A 12,371-nucleotide genomic window follows, 5' to 3' on the forward strand; every position below is an offset into this window, starting at 1 on the left:
TCTATTTTAGCACATAGCAATGACATTTGCCATTTGCACGACAGCTTTTTGCATGTTTCTGAGCCGGTGCTGTGTTTAAGCCTTGCAGTCTGCCTTTAGATGTCACAGTTGTTCTTCCACTGAACTGAAATGACTTCAGTTCTGTGTTCACAATTCTTTCACTTTCCAGCATCCTTGTATAATCAGTACTACTGATGAAGGGCACTAGCGCTCACTTGCACAGTCCTTAGGAAGGGATTGATTCACAAAAGTTTTATTAAAATAGGTGGGAAAAGCAATGGCTGGGTGACTCTTTAGACATTGTATAGCTTGCTGTAAGAATATACCCCTGGTTTATGGAGTTTGTTATTCCTGATACAATTTCTGAGCTCTTGCATTTGGTGAAAGTGATGATAGTGAGAAGTAGGGCAGAGAAAACAGAAAGGAAAAAGGTTTGTATGCAATGACTTCTTACTATTTGCCAGACATTATGCTAATTATGTCAATAATTAGCCAATTTCTGTTATTTAATCTTCATGACAAAACTTCAAGGGAGAAATGAATTTCTCCCAGGTTCACATGAAGAAAAGTAGGCCCTGGGAAGTTACGTGACCAGCGCAGCTGTGCGGCTGGTAAATGACTGAATCCAAAGTCAGACCTTTGAATTTTAACTTCAAAGCTCAAGTGCGCAACTATTATATATTCTCTTGCATATTGGGCTTCCATGAATGCATATTTTTTATATGTCTCTAATTAATCCTGTGACCATCATCAACAACTTCCCCATGTCACAAGTGTCGGTGTCGCAGGGCCGCTGACCAGCAGGGACGAGGACACCAACGGAAGGATCAAGGGCACTTTATTGTAGAGATGATACAGCTCGGGAAAACAGCAAGCTCTCCTCTTCCTTCCTCTTCTTTCTCCTATCAATCGATCCTCCCCGGTTACAAACTCTCTGGTACTTATATCCCCCGGGCTTCCGCCTCCCCCGCATCCGGTGCTAGCTCTCCGGACTTTCCAGCCACTCCACCTAATGGGAACCCTAGGGGAGGCAACCTCAACAGTTGCTAGGGAAGGGGCTCCATTATTGGTTGCCTAATGTAGTACAAGCAGTTAGCGCGTCATCTGTTTCTGGGGAGCAGCTGTCTCTACAGGTTAGGTTTTTCCCATCCCTCTGCCATTCTAGGCCAGCGGCGGTCACCGTCCTACAGGTCTCTCCACAACAAGGTCTCCAGACAGTCAACGGCTCTTGTTCTTACACTTGCCTGCTCCTGCCCTTTGGTAGTCCTGTGGTCCTTCCCTTCACCTCACTGCTTTTCTTTCTATCCACAGTGGAAGTCTAGGTTACTCCAAGTGGAGTAATGGTGAACCCTCCATTTTGATGTGTTCTTTAACATAAGAATCTTACATTGTTATGCTATTTAGCCTTTTTTAATTAAATGCATTGTAATAGTTCTTTGCTAAGTGGCCTGACTACTAAAATTTAATTTTTAAAAGTAATTCATTTGTCGTCTGCATCTTGCTGCAGGAGCCATATATTGAAAACAATGTCTGGAAGCTTCTACTTTGTAATTGTTGGCCACCATGATAATCCAGTTTTCGAAATGGAGTTTTTGCCAGCTGGGAAAGCTGAATCCAAAGATGACCACCGTCATCTGAACCAGTTCATAGCTCATGCTGCTCTTGACCTGGTAGATGAGAACATGTGGCTGTCGAACAACATGTACTTAAAAACTGTGGACAAGGGCGGCGCCTGTGGCTCAGTCCGTAAGACGCCGGCCCCATATACTGAGGGTGGCGGGTTCAAACCCGGCCCCGGTCAAACTGCAACCAAAAAATAGCCGGGCGTTGTGGCGGGCGCCTGTAGTCCCAGCTACTCGGGAGGCTGAGGCAAGAGAATCACTTAAGCCCAGGAGTTGGAGGTTGCTGTGAGCTGTGTGGCGCCACAGCACTCTACCGAGGGCCATAAAGTGAGACTCTGTCTCTACAAAAAAAAAAAAAAACAAACAAAAAAAAAAAAAAAACTGTGGACAAGTTCAACGAGTGGTTTGTGTCAGCATTTGTCACTGCAGGGCATATGAGATTTATTATGCTTCATGACGTAAGGCAAGAAGATGGAATAAAGAACTTCTTTACTGATGTCTATGATTTATATATAAAGTTTGCAATGAATCCATTTTACGAACCGAATTCTCCTATTCGGTCAAGCGCATTTGACAGAAAAGTTCAGTTCCTTGGGAAGAAACACCTTTTAAGCTGAATGCAGAAAAACTCCGAAACAATGTTACAACAATGGGGTATACTCAGGAATGTGTACATTGTAAGTAACTTGATTAAATAGCCTGGAAACTTTTACTTGTAGTGTCAATTTATCTAAACCTAATGAAACTGCTATTATATTTAAACATAGTACATTCTGTTTCATGACACTTACAAATAGATCAATATTTGCTTGTAAACAGTGTTATTTATAAAAAGCTCCTTATCATTATTAAAATATTTTTTATTTTAGAAGTTGAGAATAAGATTTTAACTTTCCTAATTCATATAGTTTGATCTTGATATAACAGTTCAAAAACAAATGCCATAATCAAGATTTGATAGATTTAAAACTAAAAAGATGGCTTGGCGCCTGTGGCTCAAGAGGTTAAGGCACCAGCCACATATACCAGAGCTGGTGGGTTTGAATCCAGCCAGGGCCTGCCAAACAACAATGATGGCTACAACCCCCCCGCCCCCAAAAAAAGGCCAGGTGTTGTGGTGGGCACCTGTAGTCCCAGCTACTTGGGAGACTGAGGCAAGAGAATTGCTTAAGCCCAGGAGTTGGAGGTTGCTGTGACCTGTGATGCCATGGCACTCTACCCAGGGAGACAGCTTGAGGCTCTGTCAAAAAGATAAGGGAATTGATAATATATACATTGGTTTACTTATACCTTTAGAGATGTTGTCATAAAAACTTACAGACAGTATACCCAGCACTACCTAAGAAACCAGAGATTTTTGCAGTGCTAAATGTCATGGGCCTGCCTCTGTCATGTCTAGATCCTTCCAGAAGTTTTAGAGTCATAGATCCATGTTTATCAAGTTAGGAGGCTGGGACCACTTACAGTTCACAGTGACCTGGGTTGCTTCTGTCACCTTGTTGTCGTCTCCTTTCTTCAGACTGCAAACTAAAGGCTAAGTGAACCTGTTGATGTCTATACTTGTAAAAAGTTGTGAAGCAGTCTTAGAATCACTATCAGAGAAAAGCCTGAAGTACACTAACATTTATACTATTAGCCTTTTAGACTGTACGTCGGAGGGGGCTGCGTGTGTGATCTTACAGTAAAGTAGTGAATGTCCGTGGAAAAACAAGTAATCGTATATTTTCTGAGTTAATTGTGAGAATGTGAAGAATTTTGTTCCATTCTGAATTTGAGCAAGTAATTCTAAGCTTGGTCTTGTATACCTGTGTGATCCATTTGAAATTGCTACCATCAGTTTTTACCCTATTTATTTGATTTCTTAAATAAAGATGTTTGTCCAAAAAAAAAAAGTAATTCATTTGTGACTGTAGAGCCTGTAATGATAGAGTTCAAATTTAGTGATGTATCCTCCTGTATTTTAAAATAAGCTAGATGAGAAGTTACCGGCTCTATTAAAAAGGAGATAGCATTTTAGCATGTTTTCTTTCCATATGCGTGTGTCTTTATGTGTATATACATGTTTGTGTATATACACACACACACATAGACACACACACACACACATATATAGTGTGGTTCTGACTACATGACATCTATTTAGGTGGTATTGACCTGGATAGTTCTCCTTAATAGCTTGGAACTAAGTCAGGTTATAATACAAAAATGTTCACTCTGTTTGCTATGGTACAGGCACTTCTCATACTAAATTCACATTTCAGAGACACTTGTCTTTTGCCTACAATTTCCCCATTTTTCCACACCAACTAGAGCAGTTGAAACACATTGCCACCAGAAAAATGGATTCCTTTTTCTTATTTCTAACCATTGAGGGAGTTGGCTTGCATTTAAAATAATGATGACGACTATGCTTAAAAACCAAGGGAAATAAGACAAAATAAGATCTAATTTTCCATAATTGCCAAAGGATATCTAGACAAAGAAACAGAAAGCTCCCAAAGCCCAAGACAATCTAAATTCCAAGAAAAAAAGTGGCAAATTCCTGAGTCTGGTTTTGCAGGGTGCTGGCAAGTTTCTGTGCTCTGTACCTTTTAAAATTGTCTTTCCCTGAGCATCCTTGGAGAGAATTCCGTTGGCTTCCCAGAGGGTCTGCTGCCTCTTAACTCCATGGAACTCCTGGCATGGAAATTAACCAAACTCCAAAAAGCCTTTGTGTTCTGGAAAACAAACAAAACATACTCTGAGGGACTTATTATTTGCAACACTTAAATTCCAAAGCACATGCATGAGCACACACACACAGACTTATCCGTATTTCAAAGTCTGATGACCTGTCTTGAAAATTTTGTAACTAGGCCCCCAAAGCAGCATAATCTCTCTCAAACCAGCCCAACACATACAAAGTAAAAAAAAAAAACTAAAATAAATACAATTATCTGGGTACCACAGTTGCACAAACACAAACATTCAAAGAAGAAAAGCCTGAGAGGAAATAATCTAGAGAAAGCCAGTGACTCTGGCAGGCAAGGGTAACAGAGAAGCCCTTTATGGGGTGGCAGCTGTTAAAACACCAATCATGCCATATGGTCCGATTGAGCAAGACTTGGCCTCTGAAAATATTGTTGAGTTAGGTGCTGCTTTTTCCACTGTGCCACATACATTTTCAGAATTGGAAATGTCCCAGGGGAGCCCCATGGCAGCAAAGTGACTGAGATCTGTTAAAGTGTTATCTGGTGCATATCTTATTTATAATTCTCCATTCTGCTCTCTGAGTCAGGGGAAGTTCAATAAGTCTCATTTTCAGGCAGATATGGATGAAATAAGACATGGAAAATTTACTTGAGTGAGTTTAATCAGTTTTGTTTTTAAACTTACATATGGTTTAAGAAAAATTGAAATGCCTTAGTCACTTTCTTTTTGTGTTTAACAGTCCATCCTGTGAGATTGGACCATGTTCTTCCTGATCAATCTCTTGTTGGTCCACCCCAAATACCTACTATTGTGTTTATAATGAGAGGGCCTGCTGCAAACAAAAGTTGTAATGCTCACCTACATCCCTAACTTCTCTCCAGTCTGGTTTTTGGAACACTCATTTTTATTTATGTTTTATTTATTTATTTTTTATTATTTCAGGTTGAGGGTACAATGTTTGCATTTGTTACGTAAAGTCCCTCCTATAATTATGTCCTGCCCCCCAGAGGTGTGCCATACACCCTAACATTATGCCCATTAAGGGCACACGCATGCCCTCCCTCTACTTCCCTCCCAACTCCCTCATACTTCTACTCCCACACCTTGAATTGAGTTTTTTTCTTATGTGGATATTAGATCGTCTACTGGCTTCATATAGAATGGAATGCTCATTTTTAAATTGAAATTTTTAAAAAGTAATATTGTGCCGGTGTTTATCCTAAAGGGCTTCTTCCAAATACTCTTCTCAACGTTAGTAAGAGCCTTGTGAGAGGTGCCCCAGTTCAGTTCTTCCTTCTGCTAATGGCTCCTAATATAAGCAGCTATCATTTTTTTTCCTTTTTGAATGAGCAATGCAACTGAGAAGTTGATGAATTACTTGCGAGCTTGTTGTAGATATTTCAGAAAAAAATTCAGAGACGTTTAAATTTTTTGGTACATTTTGCTTAAATTGTGAAAAAGGTCACAAGTAAGAAAAACAATTTGATGCCTCAGGAAACCTGTACCTTTTTTTCTTTCAAATGCAATTCTTGAACCCTAAGATGGACTGTGTGTCTGTCCTTTGTGGACCCACAACACACAGGGCAAATCTTTTGCACTTAACACTTTGTATTCAATGGATACGCTTCGTGTTTATTTCTCTCAGTAGTCTGAAAGCTCCTTGATGGCAGGCACTCTATCTGATTTATTCGTATGCTCAGTTACCTAACAAATATGTGTTTAACAGAACTGAAATGGGGGTAGGGAGTAGAGGGAACTACACTTGGGGTAAGAACCTACATTTATTTTGGAGCACTCTTTATTTAAGAGCTGAGAGTGAATCTGGCTACAAATACCTGCCAGGTTTTTGCCAAACTTTTAATCTTGGATTTGCTCATTCTCCTTTCCCTGGGCATTTGCCGAATCTATTGATTTTAGAAACTTTTCTCTGGTTAGGCATGTTATTGTACGATAATTCTCTGTCATGAAAATTAATTTCTAGACCCTTAAACATAAATTTGCAAAAGATTCTTCCATTTAGAAGCATCTCTCCTGTGTTCGCTTGGTAGTCTCTACCATCTGTGGACGAGACTACCAATATTTCTACGTGTAATATACAGTTCTAAGTATTTTCCAATTTCTGTTGTTTTTTGTAAGCAATGTGTTATTTAGAATGTTATTTTTACTCTAAAAATGATTGTTCATTTAAACTATCCTTTTCTATTGATATCACTATGTTGTAGAAAATGTTATCCACATGATATGGATTTTTTAAAAAATATATTTTATTATTTTTAGGGCAATTTTAGGTTCACAGCAAAATTTAGCGGACAATGCAAAGATATCTCCTCTATCTTCTATTTCTACACATACATAGCCTTCCCCATTATCAACATCCCACAAGATTGGTACATTTATTGCATTGACACATCATTATCACTCAAAGACATTCAGAGTTTACTCTTGGTGCCACTAATTCTGTGAGTTTGGACAAATGTGTGATAATATATACCCTCCATTCTGGGTAGTATCATACAGAATAATTTCACTATCTAAAATGCTCTGTGCTTTGTGTTTTCATCTCTTCCTCCCCTTTAATCCCTGGAAACCACTGATCTTTTCACTGTTTCTATAGTTTTGCCTTTTTTGAATGTCATACAGTTGGAATCATATACATATAGAAGGTGGCCTTTTCAGACTGGCTTTTTTCACTTAGCACTGTGCATTTAAGGTTTCTTGTTCTCTTGTTGTGTCTTGATGGGTTATTTTTTTTAGCACTAAATAATATTTTATTGTCTGGGTATGCTACAGTTTATTTACTCATTCACCTACTGAAGGGCATGCTGGTTGCTTTCAAGTTTTGGCAATTGTGAATACTACTGCTATAAACATCTGCATGTAGGTTTTTGTGTGGACATAAGTTCAACTTCTTTGGGTAAACTCCAAGGGGTATAGTTTCTAGAATCTATGGTATGAGTATGTTTAATTGGTACCAAACTGTCTTCCAAAGTAGCTGTCATCATTTTGCCTTCCCTCCAATGAATGAAAGTCTGTGCTTCATTCATTGGCCATTGTCTTATGTGGGTAGTGATATATCATTGTTGCTTTAATATGTATTTCTCTGATGACAAATTTCTCCATGAAAAGACACAACTACCAGAATAGCAAAAATAACATATTCATGGAACAAAAAGAACAAAGTTGGAAGACTGATACTACCTGACTTCAAGACTTGCTTTTAATAAATAGCTACAGTACCCAAGACATTATGGTATTAGAAGAATAAACAAATATACCAATGGAACCTACTAGAGAAATAGACCTACACAGGATACAATCAGCTGATCTTTGACAAAATACCAAAGGTAAGACAGTGAAGAAAATATGCTCTTGACATCTGCAGACAAAATATTTGCCTAGACCTAGAGTTTACGCCTTTCACAAAGTTCAACTCAAAATGGATCACAAATTTAAAAATAAAAAGCAGAACTGTAAGATTCCTAGGAAATAACATAAGGGAAAAATCTAGATGTCCTTGGCTCTGCCAATGGCTTTTTAGAAAGAAAGAATTGGTAAACCAGACCCCCTTAAAATTAAATATTTCTGCTTTGCAAAAGATACTGCCAATAAAATAAAAAGAAGATATATAAATGGGAAAATAAGCACACGAAAAAATGCTCCATATTATATGTCATCAGAGAAATGGGTTCTTTTTATTTATTGATCCTTTATGGCCTAGAATAGTCAATTTTTAAAAAACGTATGTACACCTAGATGTAATGTATCACTAATTATTCAATATAAGATTCTATATATGTCTAGTGTTGTTCAAATTTTCTCCATATTTATTTGTTTCTTGAATCCCTGAATCTACATATTTTTGGAAGAAATGCATTAAAAATCGTTCACAGCAGCCTCCACCTCTCAGGTCAGTTTTTTGTTTTTTTTTTTCTATTTTTAGTAGAGATGGGGGTCTCGCTTTTGCTCAGGCTTGTCTCAAACTCATGAGCTCAAGCAATCAACCTGCCTTGGCCTCCCAAAGTGCTAGGATTACAGGTGTGAGCTATCACGCCCTGCCTATCAGTTAAATTTTTAAAAAGAAATATATATCTTTAATCATTTGTTTGTTCTCCTTTCTCTGGGAATTTGTTGAATCTATTGTTTTAAATTTTTATGCAATAATTCTCTGTACAAAAATTAGAATAGGTGTTGCCTTAATGTTTGCTCTCCTTTATATTAATATTGCCTGACCAGTTTTATTTTGATTAGTTTTACTATCTCACATATATCATATACATACTTAACATGTGTATATGTACACATACACTATATAGACACACACACACACAGAGTTCATTACCTTATATCCAATATTTTTATTTCATTGCATTTTAACATTTCTGTTGTAAACAGACCTGAACTGTGATTTTTGTTTTTTAAATTTTATTCTAATCTAAGTACAGATGCTCCTTGACCTATGATGAGGTTATATACAGATAAACCCATCATAAGTTGAAGATTGTGTTGAGTGAATATGGCTTTTGTACCATTGTAAAGTAAACAATTATGGGTTGAACCATCATAAATTGGGGACTGTCTGTATTCCGTCTTTCACCAAGAAAGTTTAATCTATTTACATTTAGTATGATTATTGTCTTAGGGGTATTAATTTATAACATCTTATTTGCTGTTTTATATTTATTATACTTTATTTCCTTTTTCTTCTTTCTATTTTTAATTGTATCAAGGTTTTTGTTGTTTTGGTTTTTATTTTGCTTTGTATCCTTTTAATATGAAAGTTATACATTAAATGCTTATTCTTGTTGTAATTGTTCTGAGTTGTCTGCAATTGTCTTTTAGTATACAGTTGACTTAACATTATCTAAAACAGTAAATATTTCTATCCTCCTATTGAACAATGTTTTAAAAATACTTTAATTCAAATCAATCACTGATGTATTTTGTGTAATTGTTGATCAATGTTTTAATTTGCCCTTGTATATAATGTCTTTAATATACTTGGTAATTACTATAAGTTGTATTCTTGAATTTTAAGAGTTATTCTTTCTGTACATTAACCTACTATTGATAATTATTTTGCGTACCATTTTTTTATGTACTTATCCTTATTTCTTTTTATTCAAAGAATGCCCTTTGAGTTTTTTGTTTATTTGTTTTCTATAATGGATTGTCTATAAATGGTAAAAATTTTGGAGTTTCTATGTCTTAAACTATCTTTGCTTTTGTTCTTTAAAATTATAGTATTACTGGCAATAGAATTTTATTTTGACAGCTATATTCACCAACTATTTGAAAATGTCATATCAATGTCTTTTGACTTCTATTAGGATAATTTCTTTCTTGGGTTTTTTATGAGTAATCTCTTCCCCTATTAGCTTGTAAAATTTTCTTCTAGAAGTTCTGTTTGTTATTACTTAAATATGGCTATTTTTAGTTACCTTTTTTGGTCATATTTCACCATGGTCTCTCTTTGTTATATGGTTATTATTTTAAACATACCTTTAATTTTTTTTCTCCAAATTATTATAACTATTTTTTGTAATGCCATTTCTTATTTGTTATATTTGATCCTGCGTCATGGTGGGCTTTTTTTTCTTTCTTGTGTTTCACTGTGTTTGACGGAATTTTTTTCCTTTGTTTTCTTGGAAAGTTGTACATATCTTGGGTAGAATATATTTTCTTATGGTTCAATTATACAATTTTTGTTAAAATATTAGAAGTTTTCATTTATTAACTTGGAATTCCAACAGCACAGGGATAGCATTTATCCTTCCACATGTGTGCAAGGTACAATGTTGAAATCTTCATTTTATGTGTAATTTTTCCTTCCCAGAGACAGGGCCATAACAGCAATCTTCCTTGTTATGTCTTCAAGTCAGTAAACAGAGTTTTCCTGTTTCTTTTTACTAGCTGGGTAGGACCTTAAGGATGTTGGTTTTATAAAATGGTCTTTGTCTCAGCTCCCCTTCCAAGATCACATTTCTTCATTTCTGCCTTGGCGTTAAAACTGCAGTTCCTCAATGCCTAGGATAACACCTGGCTTTAAAATGCATCTTGGTGTCTGAGCTTTTCCATGAAACTATTGTCTTAGCTTTAATTCTCTCCTTTATTCCTATGTCTGGAGGACTTACCTTCTTTTTAAGTGTGGATATGTATTTAGACATAATTTTTAATATCTTTAATCTAGCATCTGGAATTTTATTACATCTATGGGTTATAGCTAATGTGGAATGCCTACTAACTCAATCTGCCGTGATGATGACACTGGGACTAATCTATTCTTTAAAGAAGAAGAAAGGGGTATACAAAAATACTTATTAAAATACATTAAGAAGAATTTTATAATTTATTTCTAATTCTACATTTTTAAAAAATCAACAATTTGCTTTGGGTCTGTGTTAAAATTGTTTGCTTCGGTTCACTCAGAAAAATTATCCTCCTTAAGTTCAGTTGAGAGGCAAAAAATATTTACTATCTTTTGGGGTACAAAGGGCCTAACTGAGACCAATTTGCTGTTACATTATGTTCTGTGCAGGAAAAAGGAAGGAATATGTTATGCTTTTTATGTTTGTTTTCGTGTCTTTTAATTGGTGTTTGAAATCCTCAGCGATTTGCCTACAGGAACCATTTGAAGACTGTTTTCAAACTTAAGCCAGTGATCCTGAACACACAACTGGAATCAGGACTGTGCAGATTTGTTTCCCATTCTAATTCCACAGGTAGCACAGTCCTAATATATGGTAGTGCTCTCAAAATATGTATTAAATAAGCGCCACCTTGTGAATGGATGAACATGTCCACAACAACTCTCTAAAGTACGATAGCAAAAATGTGGTATATAAGTTATTGCCGGAGAAGTGCTGCTTTACAAAATTGTCCTTATCACTCAGTGGTTTGAAACAATAATTGTTTATTCTTACATTAAGGTGTTTGGCTAATATAGGCCATATTCAGCTGGGCTCACTCATGTGTCTGTGTGTTGGGGATTGAAAATCCAGATTGAATTCACTGAAGGTGGCTTGGCTGGGCTCCAGTGTCTCTCTTCTCTTGGAGCTGCAGGTATCAGTGGGCTGGTCTGTATCTGTTATTTTAAGGTCAATGGCAGAGGCTTTTGGCAGCAGAGCAAGTCAATTGCACTATACTCATAAAATGTTTTCGTTTGCCCCATGTTGACTAACAACCCATTGGCTTAAACAAGTTACTTCAATTCATAGAAGTATATTCCTCCCAGGGAAGGGAGGAGAAGAGAGTATATTTCAGAACAATATCCAATCTACCTCCTGTGGGAAAAGTTGGAAATGTATTAAGGCTTAGTTCACCAAAGTACTTTATTGAAGGCATCTATTCACAACTGTAGAAATTTATGAAACTCTTCTTTTAAGAACTGCACTGTGTTCTCTTCTTATTATTATGAATGGCTGTTGTTTTCTGAGTACCTACCATGTGAGAAGCAATTTATATATACTTTTGAAATCAAATTCTTAGAACATTCCAGCAAAGGAAATATTTTATTCATTTATTTTTATTTTTTTATTTTTGAAAAAGTGACTCAGAATGCTTATATCACTGACTCTAGGTCAAACAACTTATGAATGGTGGAGTATGCATTCAAAATCCAGTTCTCCCTGAATTTAAAATCCATGCGGTTTATCCATGCTGTGTTTTCACAAATGCAATCCTAAAGCTATTTCAAAGGGATGAGTTTCCAGTCTGAATAAGAAACTGATATGAAGACAAGATTTAACTTTTTAGAGACCGCGTTTTCTTAACTATGGATTTTTTTTTTAAGGGAAAATGTCTCTATTATTGGTTTGTATAGAATCAACTAATGAAACTTTCTGTAGATTTTTCAAAGGAAAATCAATTTGTTGCTTTACTTCCTTTTAGCAGTATTGTCATTTTAATTGAATATTTGTACTTGTGATTACATTTTTTTCCTGAAAACTTGATTTGCATTTTTGAAAGACAAATATATTTTGATTCAGGATATCCCAGAAACTCAAACCTTCAAATGTTTTCAAATTTCAAAAATACATTTACAATTTTTGAAAGTAATTT

General features: G+C 36.0%; 1 protein-coding gene across 1 annotated transcript; it reads left to right on the plus strand.

The window, feature by feature from the left end:
* The first annotated feature begins 1,502 nt into the window (after nt 1–1,502).
* LOC128566749 (trafficking protein particle complex subunit 2-like) lies at nt 1,503–2,588 on the plus strand. Its single transcript, XM_053563769.1, has 2 exons — nt 1,503–1,742; nt 2,015–2,588. Exons 1-2 carry the CDS (start codon nt 1,527–1,529, stop codon nt 2,237–2,239), a joined length of 441 nt encoding a protein of 146 aa, XP_053419744.1. The 5' UTR covers nt 1,503–1,526; the 3' UTR covers nt 2,240–2,588.
* The last annotated feature ends 9,783 nt before the right edge of the window (nt 2,589–12,371 follow it).

The sequence above is a fragment of the Nycticebus coucang genome, chromosome 15 (genome assembly GCF_027406575.1).
Source record: "Nycticebus coucang isolate mNycCou1 chromosome 15, mNycCou1.pri, whole genome shotgun sequence".
NCBI lineage: Eukaryota > Metazoa > Chordata > Mammalia > Primates > Lorisidae > Nycticebus > Nycticebus coucang.

Bases quoted from the DNA above. Each gene is read 5' to 3' on its own strand.
- LOC128566749 (XM_053563769.1), top strand. From the start codon at position 1,527: ATGTCTGGAAGCTTCTACTTTGTAATTGTTGGCCACCATGATAATCCA. The intron at 1,743-2,014 runs GTCCGTAAGACG...ACTGTGGACAAG, and splicing joins AGGGCGGCGCCTGTGGCTCA to TTCAACGAGTGGTTTGTGTC.